The 13,684-nt window shown below is 41.4% G+C and overlaps 1 protein-coding gene across 1 annotated transcript; it reads right to left on the bottom strand.

Annotated features, from left to right (window-relative positions):
- Nucleotides 1-175: 175 nt before the first annotated feature.
- On the bottom strand, nt 176-13,531 carry LOC306777873 (uncharacterized protein; the record flags this gene model as incomplete). The annotated part of the gene is made up of 6 exons (XM_079269180.1): nt 176-1,869; nt 3,089-3,124; nt 4,236-6,610; nt 6,832-6,890; nt 7,683-8,758; nt 11,138-13,531. The coding sequence occupies 5 exons, from the start codon at nt 13,529-13,531 to the stop codon at nt 3,113-3,115; spliced, it is 5,916 nt and encodes a 1,971-aa protein (XP_079125306.1). The 3' UTR covers nt 176-1,869; nt 3,089-3,112.
- Nucleotides 13,532-13,684: the final 153 nt, after the last annotated feature.

Below are 13,684 nucleotides of genomic sequence, written 5' to 3'. Positions count from 1 at the left end.
TTAGTTTAGCTGACAAGGGTGGAACAGGCATTATGATGAAGTAAAATAGACATTTGACTTGTCATCACAAATGTAGTTTGTAGTAGATTCACTGAAGAATGACCTGCTGTGTAAACTGGAATCAAAAGCATTTTTACAATAATGCAGCAGTATCTTTGATGCAAAACTCAAGAGATTCACAAGTTCACCATTAAGTTTAATGTTCCGTTTTGTCTTTGTAGTTGATAGATCATACAGACCATAGCATACAATAAACTCACATATTACACCGTACTACATATTGCACCATAAAAGTACCACTGTACAAAAGCAGTTTTTGTATATGTTTGACTGTAGTAGATTACAACGGAATACAAGTAATGCAATCTGAGCTGTGCTAACGAGTTTGACTTCATGATGTCTGATTACTGAAATGTTTCACATACTAGTTGGCCCATGAATCTGATGGCACTCTTTTTCTGTTCAGCATTAATATTGACAAATAAAGGCATATTTACAGATACAGATATGCTATACTGTATGTCGGTCATATCTGTATCCCTATTTATGTGTTGCATATGCAGATACACACAGTAGTCAGTAATACACATGAGCACAGCTTTCATTGGTTGAAACAAGTATTCAGTATTATAACGTAAACACTAAGTCATTAATTCAGTTTTCATCTTGTTACACAATCTTAGAAGACATTGAAATTAAGGAACATCCAGAGTTTGGCTTTGAAAATAAAAAAGTGAAAGTACATAGTCATGTTTGTGATGTATATACAGTCGTCATAAGTAGATATTAATCAGTCCATTCTCAAACACTCACTGCATTCACTTGTGTTTAGTTAAAGACTCTTATTCTCCAGTAATGTCCAAGTGAACATAACATTCAAGCACACTATGCACATTTAAGATGAGAGTACGCTTAACTGTCTTCATCCACAGAAAAGTACAATGCTGCACTTCTTTACTGTGTTCTCATCATTGTTTTTGCAAAATACTAAACAGTGAGGCCTAACTACAGAAAATGGATTTCTCAATAGAAGTATCTAAAGCTATTAAAGTACTTGATTATCCCATGCAAAAACAACTGAAAGGCAGATACATAATGGCTGATAATACTGGCTAACTTAACTCAATCTCTCATCACTCTCATATTTAGGCCAAGCTCACATATAAAGCACAACATCAAGTACAAAACACAAAACTGCTAAAAGCTACCACATCTATAAAATACTGATTTCCTTTTGTTTCATACTTTAAAATCGTAGGTTGGTGCTTTTCTGACATTTAGTTAATTGTGCTGTTTCACTTCTTAGTTACGGTAACTTGTTTATTATACATCAATGCTGTTAAGGGGCAAGACAAAGCACAGAGGTTAATAATGTAATCAACATGTGTTTCATTTTTAAAGAGGAAACGATCTCTGAAAGGCATTTCAACGTTTCCGTGTCCACTCTAATAGTCCTTGTTGAGGCTTCTTTAAATATCCACATGTGCAATTTTTCATACAGTTTGCTTCGTTGCAAGTATCTCCTCTGGATTTTTTTTATGTATGATGGTCTTGGAGTGAGGTTGAAGCCATGCAGTCTTATCGTGCATATTGAATCGACAGAGATGCAATGTTGATTGGATTTTCATGTGCTTAAAGGAAAAGAAGGAAGAGGGCTTGGTCCTTAATTAGCCACTATAGTCCGTTTGGTGTTATAGCATTACAACTACACATTGTGAGAAGCAAGGATCAGACTGAGCAGGATGGACGTAGGGGCGTTTATGGGCAGGGGTCTCTCCTTTCCTCTGGGAAGCTTTCCTATCGGATTCAAACCAGGAAGCAGCTGGAGGTGGGGCCTTATGTGGAGCTGCTGCTGCTGCTGGAGGATGCCTGCCAATGAGACAAAATAATTAGATAGATATGGAAAAGACCCAGCACTGACAGCCATGACAGGCCAAAATGACACATCTCATGCAGCCAATGTCTGTCACGCAGACAGGGGCTTCAGGCAGAGGACAGAGTGGGTGGAGGATCCTCGATCATGTAGTAGTGGGGTGGCAGGTCTATCAATGAATACCATGCTCCAATATTATATGAAGGAGGGTGGTTGCTAGGTAACTGGGTGACTGGTTTCACTTTGCGTCTCTGCTGCACAAATAATTAGGTCAGAATTCACACTACAGCAGACAGCAAATTGAAATTCTGTGAAGTCAGTAACACTCAGTCGATTTACAGTATAACTAACCCAGTCATACATCAACAACACAGCAGTCCAACATATCAACATTCAAAAATAGGACTCATAACCTCTTACTGACAGGTCAGTACGGGATAAACAGTAATTAATCTTCACATGCACAGGACCTAGAACCTGAAGACATATCAATATGTTGTTGCCGTGTGTATTAACCAGGCATGAAAAGCAAAAGCCAGATTGTGAAAGAGCAAATCAAGCAAATGGCAACATTGGTATTTGAAGTGAAGGATTTTTTGAAGGAGCAGCATGTTTGTGTTATTTTGTGTTGAAAGATGAATACTCTATGAGCATATATGATACAGATGTGTGCAGGGACTCTCACTCTGTCCACTAAAAGTAATGACTAGGACTGTTTCAATATGTCATCCGGACCATCACTTTTGACTGTCTGCAAAAATGACCACAGAGTGTCAGACTCAGTATGTTATCATTGTGATTATTATGACCTAATGTATTTGTCCCCTGAGGTCAATCAAAATCATTAGGGCTATATTTTTAGGCTTTAAGAAGGGACATCGTCATGAAATACTGACAGAAGTATTTACGAATGACTTTGATCGTTAGATTGCATCGACATATTTTAGTGGGCTTTAGGGATGAGGCTGCAATACAAGCATCAGTCATCAAAATGTAGGCATGAAGAGGTTAACACAGGAGATTTGACAAGCCGCATGTTATTTAAACTGCGCTATCCTTTGCTCATGAAAAAAAATCTCCTTTTCCAAGAGATACTAAACAAGAAAAAATAATTTAAAAAAAGATCCACTGAGAACAAAACAAACACAAAAACTAAGTTCTGTAACATCATTCATAAAAGGGCATCCAGGGTGGGGGAGTGAGACTCCGGCATACCTCCAACTGCGGTGTGGACTTTCCTCATTTAGGGTACTTAAGAGTGGGGAGAAAAGAAACAAGCAATTTAATGGTCAGGTCATTGCAAACACAAGAAAGGGTTATTAGTGTATGTATCCTATGATCAGAGAGCAGGTGTGGCACCATGAATAAAATGTTAACTTTGAGAAACACCACAGACTAAGCATGGTTAGTGGGACACTTAATAACAAATACTGCAGCTTGTTACAATCCGTTCTCTGAAAGTAGGTTAAAACACAGTTCTATATTTAGCTGTATCATTGTCTGTTCTTGCAGCAGCGTATACTTACCATCATAGATATTAGATATTAGATATTAGACAGACAGACAGACAGACAGACAGACAGACAGACAGACCGACAGACAGACAGACAGACAGACAGATAGATAGACAGGTCGGTAAATTGATAGATGGGTAGGTAGGTGTTTAGATATATAGATATCACATTAAATAATCAAATGGCACTGGAGCCGGGGAAAAAAGGTCTACTTTAAACAGTGGGTTCAGCATTTTCATTTCAGATATGTACTTGATTGTGTTTTCATTTGCAGTGAATAACGCAATCAAGACACAACTGTTCCACTGATATACAGACAACAAACTGAAGTCACATAAGAAAGTCTCTGAAACTGTTTTGAATGAAATGCCTTTTGAGCAGCTGCTGCTCCGTAAAGTAATCACAAAACTTAAAATACAAACAGCAGCAAGATTTTCTTCGGGTTGGTTTCGATTAATAGTTATATTTATTTTTTGACCGGTGATTTCTGCTCTCTATCTGAATCATGAATCTAATTTTTAATTCCATTTTTTGATGTATATATATTTTTTTCACACTGATTTAGTGAGTATCTGTATGATAAATGAAATACATGCATTCATTGTTGCATTTAGAACGTTACGTTATGTTTTTCATTGTTTGAAAACACAAAATGTATTGTCGTTATTCTTGATGAATGATTTCATTGATATAACTTTTACTTTCCTCACACAATATTTAGTGCTACTAAAAACATTGCCCTTACCCTTCAGCTAAAGCTGAAAATAAATGAAATATTGCAGCGTGAACTGCGTTAACAGTTGGCCATTATTTGTTTTTAAAATGCGGTAAAGGAAGCTGCCGTATACCTGCAGGGTGGAAGCTGCTGAGCCGCTCGTGTCTGTCAGTCCTGTGCCTCTTGGTAAACTGGACACGATGTATCTGGAGCCCTTTGGCACAGGCTGTCTAACCACCATCTTTCCTTTCCTGGTCTCTGCTAGAAACAGACTGTACCAGTAGGCATCGTTGGACACCAGAGTGGAATCTGCGATGGTGGAGTTCCTCTCACTGATCACACTGTTCCTGCAGGGAGGAGCCGCTTTGCTGGGCTTGGGTTTCTGACACTTGAGCACGATGGTGACCGATATGGTGATCAGCAGGAGAAATGACACCGAGCCCAGACCGATGACCAAATACAGGTTTAGGTCTGAGAAGATGTCATATTCTAGAGGCACCTCAGTCATGTCAGAGTAGGCCTTAACGGCAGTCTCCACTGTGGACAGCTTGATGGTGACTGTAGCAGAGAGAGCGGGATCCCCGTTGTCCTTTGCAGCAACAACCAGTCGCTGGTGGCGCGGGTCTCTGTAACTGAACATCCTCATAGTCCGGATCTCTCCGTTGTATTGATCCAGACTGAACAAGGTGGCGTCAGTCACTTGTAGAAACTGGTACGTAATCCGAGAGTTGTGCACCGAGTCGGTGTCTAAGGCTATGACTTTGGACACCAGAGAGCCTTTATCGGTGGATCTGGGGATCTTTTCCTCCACCACCGAGCCGTGCTCGCGCCACGGAGACACAATGACCGGAGCGTTGTCGTTCTGGTCCACTATAATGATGTGGACCGTCACGTTGCTGCTGAGTGGAGGAGAGCCAGAGTCTCTGGCCTCGATGTGGAAAAGAAACTCATTCTCGATCTCATAGTCAAAGGTTTTTAGTGCGTAAAGATTGCCGTTCTCTGGATTGATGGAGAACAGCATGGACATGGAGGTGTTGGCGATCTCCTTCTCTAGGATGAAATAAACTAGATACTGGTTTTCATGGAGGTCAGGGTCAAACGCAGTGAGTGAACTGAGCAAGGCTCCAGGTGCGTTATTCTCCATTACACGTATAGTATAAAATGACTGAGGGAACTGTGGAACATTGTCATTAACATCCAGCAGTTCTAACGTCATAGTTTCATTGTCAGTTAAAGGAGGAGAACCTCTGTCTGTCACAGTGAAAGTGATGTCATATTCTTGAACCTTCTCACGGTCTAATGGCTGTGACACTACTAATTCATAATAGTTATCAGAGGACTCCCTCAGTTTGAAAGGCGTATTATCTGGAATATGAAGATCAACCACTCCATTGTCACCTGAGTCTTTATCACTGACACTAACGACAGCTATCACTGTGTCTAATTCTATGTTTTCATTCACTGGACTCTGGAATGATTTAATAGATATTTCTGGATGATTGTCATTCATGTCTGTCACCTGAATTGACAGTTTACACTGTCCAGATAAGGAGTTAGGCCCCTTATCGCTGGCAATAACCTCCATGTCATAAAGCTTAAATTCTTCATAATTTATCATTTCTCTCACTCTGATTTCACCATTCTCTGGGTTCAAGTTAAACACCTGTTGCGTTCTTTCTGATGTATATAAACTATAAGAATAAACAATATCCGAATTTGAACCTTCATCTAAATCAGAGGCGTTTAGGTTTATTACTAGACTGCCAATCGGGGAGTTTTCCATCACATCTACAATGTATTTGTCTTTGTCAAATGAAGGGGCGTTGTCGTTCACGTCGAGCACGCGAACAACGATGCTGGCTGTACCTGTGCGCGTGGGGATTCCACCGTCCATAGCAGTGAGCATTAGACTATGAACAGCCTGCTGCTCTCTATCCAAAGCTGTTTTCAGAATCAAATCAGCAAACTTTGACCCATCTCTTCCGGTCTGAATCTCGAGTGCAAAATTTTCACTTGAGCTCAGATGGTAATCTTTCACAGAATTGGTTCCAACATCTGGGTCTGCAGCATTATTCAATGAGAATCTCTCTCCAACGGTGCTTGATTCAGAGATGTCTAAATGCATTGTGCCTCTTCGAAAATGGGGAGCGTTGTCGTTAATATCCGTGATTTCGACCTCGATATTAAACATTCTTATTGGATTTTCAATCGTAGCGTCTAATTTGAGAAAGCAGTGTGCAGTAGTTTTTAAGGGACACAAAACTTCTCTGTCTATCCGTTCCAGAATGAACAGCTCTCCCGTGTCTTTGTTGATATCAAGATATTTTTTATTGCCCACAACGTCGACGCGCATTTTTCTTCCCTTTAGTGTCTTCACGTCTAAACCCAAATCACCTGCTAAATTAGCAACGACAGAGCCTTCCTCCATTTCCTCCGGAACAGAATAATGGGTGACGGTAGATACCGTGTTCATCATGGCCGAAAGAAAGAGAAATACTGAAACGTACCCTCTCCCGCATAAATGTCCGATATCATGCGCCATCATGTCGATTCCTTATAGCCTTGAAATGTCCTGAAACGTGGATGAACCGCCTGCTTGATAAACGAACAAACGAAACGAGGATCTTAAAATAAAAGGTTTCTGCGCTCGGACACAGAAGTGACGTCCATGAAATACAATGTCTGACTGCTTCTCCTCCAATAAACTATCGTGAAAACGATGACCTCACCAGTGAACATGTTTTGGTGGAGAGCAGCGACGAAAATAGTCTTGTGTGAGCCTTTGCACCTGTTAAAAAAAGTATTTTTTATAAACTAAGAAGGGGTGCGAGCGTTTTGTATGACAGTTTCGGAAACTGGAAATAAGTCCTTTTGTAGAAGTTTTCATTTCTGGTTTCTAAATCGGTATACCCTGTGTGGGAGATGGAAAGTAATCGTAGGGTTATGTTCATTCTATATTTACATTTCTTTATCAACGTTTTGTTTGCTTGTTTTTTTTCTCACGTGTATACGCTGATTGTAAGTAGATAATGTATCATAGTATCCTCTTTCCTTCGTGCTCCTAAAATATTACGCACACGGTGTCTGTGCGTAAAAACAATGTCAGACATGATATTTTAAAAGAGTCCATGTGTGTGTACATCAATAATTGCTGCACCTGACATTTACTTGTTATTTAATATATTATGCATATGCACCACATCTAGCCTCTTTTTCTACTCCCATACCTTATGTATGCCGAAATACACAAGCAAGAGCGAAAAAACGCATATAAAGAAAAAGAGAGTATAGATTATGAATCAAATTAATTCGTACATTTCATGAAATTGTATAGAGATTTTGGTATGAACTTTCTGCTGTAACAAGTGTAAGAATACTTATCCAACACGTTGTTAAGGTGCATTATAACTTTTTCCACTTGTGATGCGCGGTTCATTTCAAGACTACTATCTAAAAATAAGTACAGAGAGTAAAATTAGCAAGCGCTAATATGACAGGTTTATGAATACAATGGTCACTTGTGAGTGGATTTGATGGATATTGACGAAGTACATCTGTGTGTAGCACGTGTTCTGTTTGCCATACCTGCAGAGTGGAAGCCGCTGAGCCGCTTGTGTCTGTCAGTCCTGTGCCTCTTGGTAAACTGGACACGATGTATCTGGAGCCCTTTGGCACAGGCTGTCTAACCACCATCTTTCCTTTCCTGGTCTCTGCTAGAAACAGACTGTACCAGTAGGCATCGTTGGACACCAGAGTGGAATCTGCGATGGTGGAGTTCCTCTCACTGATCACACTGTTCCTGCAGGGAGGAGCCGCTTTGCTGGGCTTGGGTTTCTGACACTTGAGCACGATGGTGACCGATATGGTGATCAGCAGGAGAAATGACACCGAGCCCAGACCGATGACCAAATACAGGTTTAGGTCTGAGAAGATGTCATATTCTAGAGGCACCTCGGTCATGTCAGAGTAGGCCTTAACGGCAGTCTCCACTGTAGACAGCTTGATGGTGACTGTAGCAGAGAGAGCGGGATCCCCGTTGTCCTTTGCAGCAACAACCAGTCGCTGGTGGCGCGGGTCTCTGTAACTGAACATCCTCATAGTCCGGATCTCTCCATTGTATTGATCCAGACTGAACAAGGTGGCGTCAGTCACTTGTAGAAACTGGTACGTAATCCGAGAGTTGTGCACCGAGTCGGTGTCTAAGGCTATCACCTTGGCAACCAGAGAGCCTTTATCGGTGGATCTGGGGATCTTTTCCTCCACCACGGAGCCGTGCTCGCGCCACGGAGACACAATGACCGGAGCGTTGTCGTTCTGGTCCACTATAATGATGTGGACCGTCACGTTACTGCTGAGTGGAGGAGAGCCAGAGTCTCTGGCCTCGATGTGGAAAAGAAACTCATTCTCGATCTCATAGTCAAAGGTTTTTAGTGCGTAAAGATTACCGTTCTCTGGATTGATGGAGAACAGCATGGACATGGAGGTGTTGGCTATCTCCTTCTCTAGGATGAAATAAACTAGATACTGGTTTTCATGGAGGTCAGGGTCAAACGCAGTGAGTGAACTGAGCAAGGCTCCAGGTGCGTTATTCTCCATTACACGTATCGTATAAAATGACTGAGGGAACTGTGGAACATTGTCATTAACATCCAGCAGTTCTAACGTCATAGTTTCATTGTCAGTTAAAGGAGGAGAACCTCTGTCTGTCACAGTGAAAGTGATGTCATATTCTGAAACCTTCTCACGGTCTAATGTCTGTGACACTACTAATTCATAATAGTTATCAGAGGACTCCCTCAGTTTGAAAGGCATATTATCTGGAATATGAAGATCAACTACTCCATTGTCACCTGAGTCTTTATCACTGACACTAATGACAGCTATCACTGTGTCTAATTCTATGTTTTCATTGACTGGATTCTGGAATGATTTAATGGATATTTCTGGATGATTGTCATTCATGTCTGTCACCTGAATTGACAGTTTACACTGTCCAGATAAGGAGTTAGGCCCCTTATCGCTGGCAATAACCTCCATGTCATAAAGCTTAAATTCTTCATAATTTATCATTTCTCTCACTCTGATTTCACCATTCTCTGGGTTCAAGTTAAACACCTGTTGCGTTCTTTCTGATGTATATAAACTATAAGAATAAACAATATCCGAATTTGAACCTTCATCTAAATCAGAGGCGTTTAGGTTCATTACTAGACTGCCAATCGGTGAGTTTTCCATCACATCTACAATGTATTTGTCTTTGTTAAATGAAGGGGCGTTGTCGTTCACGTCGAGCACGCGAACAACGATGCTGGCTGTACCTGTGCGCGTGGGGATTCCACCGTCCACAGCAGTGAGCATTAGACTATGAACAGCCTGCTGCTCTCTATCCAAAGCTTTTTTCAGAATCAAATCAGCAAACTTTGACCCATCTCTTCCGGTCTGAATCTCCAGTGCAAAATTTTCACTTGGGCTCAGATGGTAATCTTTCACAGAATTGGTTCCAACATCTGGGTCTGCAGCATTATTCAATGAGAATCTCTCTCCAACGGGGCTTGATTCAGAGATGTCTAAATGCATTGTGCCTCTTCGAAAATGGGGAGCGTTATCGTTAATATCCGTGATTTCCACCTCGATATTAAACATTCTTATTGGATTTTCAATCGTAGCGTCTAATTTGAGAAAGCAGTGTGCAGTAGTTTTTAAGGGACACAAAACTTCTCTGTCTATCCGTTCCAGAATGAACAGCTCTCCCGTGTCTTTGTTGATATCAAGATATTTTTTATTGCCCACAACGTCGACGCGCATTTTTCTTCCCTTTAGTGTCTTCACGTCTAAACCCAAATCAGCTGCTAAATTAGCAACGACAGAGCCTTCCTCCATTTCCTCGGGAACAGAATAATGGGTGACGGTAGATACCGTGTTCATCATGGCCGAAAGAAAGAGAAATACTGAAACGTACCCTCTCCCGCATAAATGTCCGATATCATGCGCCATCATGTCGATTCCTTATAGCCTTGAAATGTCCTGAAACGTTGATGAACCGCCTGCTTGATAAACGAACAAACGAAAGGAGGATCTTAAAATAAAAGGTTTCTGCGCTCGGACACAGAAGTGACGTCCATGAAATACAATGTCTGACTGCTTCTCCTCCAATAAACTATCGTGAAAACGATGACCTCACCAGTGAACATGTTTTGGTGGAGAGCAGCGACGAAAATAGTCTTGTGTGAGCCTTTGCACCTGTTAAAAAAAGTATTTTTTTATAAACTAAGAAGGGGTGCGAGCGTTTTGTGACAGATTCGGAAACTGGAAATAAGTCCTTTTGTAGAAGTTTTCATTTCTGGTTTCTAAATCGGTATACCCTGTGTGGGAGATGGAAAGTAATCGTAGGGTTCTGTTCATTCTATATTTACATTTCTTTATCAACGTTTTGTTTGCTTGTTTTTTTCTCACGTGTATACGCTGATTGTAAGTAGATGATGTATCATAGTATCCTCTTTCCTTCGTGCTCCTAAAATATTACGCACACGGTGTCTGTGCGTAAAAACAATGTCAGACATGATATTGTAAAAGAGTCCATGTGTGTGTACATCAATAATTGCTGCACCTGACATTTACTTGTTATTTAATATATTATGCATATGCACCACATCTAGCCTCTTTTTCTACTCCCATACCTTATGTATGCCGAAATACACAAGCAAGAGCGAAAAAACGCATATAAAGAAAAAGAGAGTATAGATTATGAATCAAATTAATTCGTACATTTCATGAAATTGTATAGAGATTTTGGTATGAACTTTCTGCTGTAACAAGTGTAAGAATACTTATCCAACACGTTGTTAAGGTGCATTATAACTTTTTCCACTTGTGATGCGCGGTTCATTTCAAGACTACTATCTAAAAATAAGTACAGAGAGTAAAATTAGCAAGCGCTAATATGACAGGTTTATGAATACAATGGTCACTTGTGAGTGGATTTGATGGATATTGACGAAGTACATCTGTGTGTAGCACGTGTTCTGTTTGCCATACCTGCAGAGTGGAAGCCGCTGAGCCGCTTGTGTCTGTCAGTCCTGTGCCTCTTGGTAAACTGGACACGATGTATCTGGAGCCCTTTGGCACAGGCTGTCTAACCACCATCTTTCCTTTCCTGGTCTCTGCTAGAAACAGACTGTACCAGTAGGCATCGTTGGACACCAGAGTGGAATCTGCGATGGTGGAGTTCCTCTCACTGATCACACTGTTCCTGCAGGGAGGAGCCGCTTTGCTGGGCTTGGGTTTCTGACACTTGAGCACGATGGTGACCGATATGGTGATCAGCAGGAGAAATGACACCGAGCCCAGACCGATGAACAAATACAGGTTTAGGTCTGAGAAGATGTCATATTCTAGAGGCACCTCGGTCATGTCAGAGTAGGCCTTAACGGCAGTCTCCACTGTGGACAGCTTGATGGTGACTGTAGCAGAGAGAGCGGGATCCCCGTTGTCCTTTGCAGCAACAACCAGTCGCTGGTGGCGCGGGTCTCTGTAACTGAACATCCTCATAGTCCGGATCTCTCCGTTGTATTGATCCAGACTGAACAAGGTAGCGTCAGTCACTTGTAGAAACTGGTACGTAATCCGAGAGTTGTGCACCGAGTCGGTGTCTAAGGCTATGACTTTGGACACCAGAGAGCCTTTATCGGTGGATCTGGGGATCTTTTCCTCCACCACGGAGCCGTGCTCGCGCCACGGAGACACAATGACCGGAGCGTTGTCGTTCTGGTCCACTATAATGATGTGGACCGTCACGTTACTGCTGAGTGGAGGAGAGCCAGAGTCTCTGGCCTCGATGTGGAAAAGAAACTCATTCTCGATCTCATAGTCAAAGGTTTTTAGTGCGTAAAGATTACCGTTCTCTGGATTGATGGAGAACAGCATGGACATGGAGGTGTTGGCTATCTCCTTCTCTAGGATGAAATAAACTAGATACTGGTTTTCGTGGAGGTCAGGGTCAAACGCAGTGAGTGAACTGAGCAAGGCTCCAGGTGCGTTATTCTCCATTACACGTATAGTATAAAATGACTGAGGGAACTGTGGAACATTGTCATTAACATCCAGCAGTTCTAACGTCATAGTTTCATTGTCAGTTAAAGGAGGAGAACCTCTGTCTGTCACAGTGAAAGTGATGTCATATTCTGAAACCTTCTCACGGTCTAATGGCTGTGACACTACTAATTCATAATAGTTATCAGAGGACTCCCTCAGTTTGAAAGGCATATTATCTGGAATATGAAGATCAACCACTCCATTGTCACCTGAGTCTTTATCACTGACACTAATGACAGCTATCACTGTGTCTAATTCTATGTTTTCATTCACTGGATTCTGGAAAGATTTAATAGATATTTCTGGATGGTTGTCATTCATGTCTGTCACCTGAATTGACAGTTTACACTGTCCAGATAAGGAGTTAGGCCCCTTATCGCTGGCAATAACCTCCATGTCATAAAGCTTAAATTCTTCATAATTTATCATTTCTCTCACTCTGATTTCACCATTCTCTGGGTTCAAGTTAAACACATGTTGCGTTCTTTCTGATGTATATAAACTATAAGAATAAACAATATCCGAATTTGAACCTTCATCTAAATCAGAGGCGTTTAGGTTTATTACTAGACTGCCAATCGGGGAGTTTTCCATCACATCTACAATGTATTTGTCTTTGTCAAATGAAGGGGCGTTGTCGTTCACGTCGAGCACGCGAACAATGATGCTGGCTGTACCTGTGCGCGTGGGGATTCCACCGTCCACAGCAGTGAGAATTAGACTATGAACAGCCTGCTGCTCTCTGTCCAAAACTGTTTTCAGAATCAAATCAGCAAACTTCGTCCCATCTCTTCCGGTCTGAATTTCAATGGAGAAGTGTTCACTTGAGCTCAGATGGTAATCTTTTACAGAATGTGTTGCAACATCTGGGTCTGCAGCATTATTCAATGAGAATCTCTCTCCAACGGGGCTTGATTCAGAGATGTCCAAATGCATCGTGCCTCTTCGAAAATGAGGAGCGTTGTCGTTAATATCCGTGATTTCCACCTCGATATTAAACATTCGTATTGGATTTTCAATTGTAGCGTCCAATCTTAGAAAGCATGATGTCTTCGAGGGGCATAACAGCTCTCTGTCTATCCTTTCCAGGAAAAACAGCTCTCCCGTGTCTTTGTTGATATCAAGATATTTCTTATTGCCTACAACATCGAGGCGGATTTTTCTTTTAATCAGAGTCTTCACGTCTAATCCCAAATCAGTTGCTAAATTAGCAACGACAGAGCCTTCCTCCATTTCTTCGGGAACAGAATAATGGGTGACGGTAGATACCGTGTTTATCATGGCAAAAAGAAAGATAAATACTGAAACGTACCCTCTCCAGGAATACTGACGAGCCATTGTAAATAATCCGGATTTAGAACCTTGCCATTTGATGTCCGTTGAAGAAATGAGACAAAGTCGTTTACTTCAATGATGAACGCAACGAGGTTGTTCAATGAAAACGTTTCTTTATGCTGTTATCAGCAGAGTTGCAATATGTCTGCCTGCCCA

Source organism: Melanostigma gelatinosum (genome assembly GCF_949748355.1).
Source record: "Melanostigma gelatinosum genome assembly, chromosome: 5".
Classification (NCBI taxonomy): domain Eukaryota; kingdom Metazoa; phylum Chordata; class Actinopteri; order Perciformes; family Zoarcidae; genus Melanostigma; species Melanostigma gelatinosum.
This window is presented reverse-complemented; position numbering and strand designations above follow the sequence as displayed.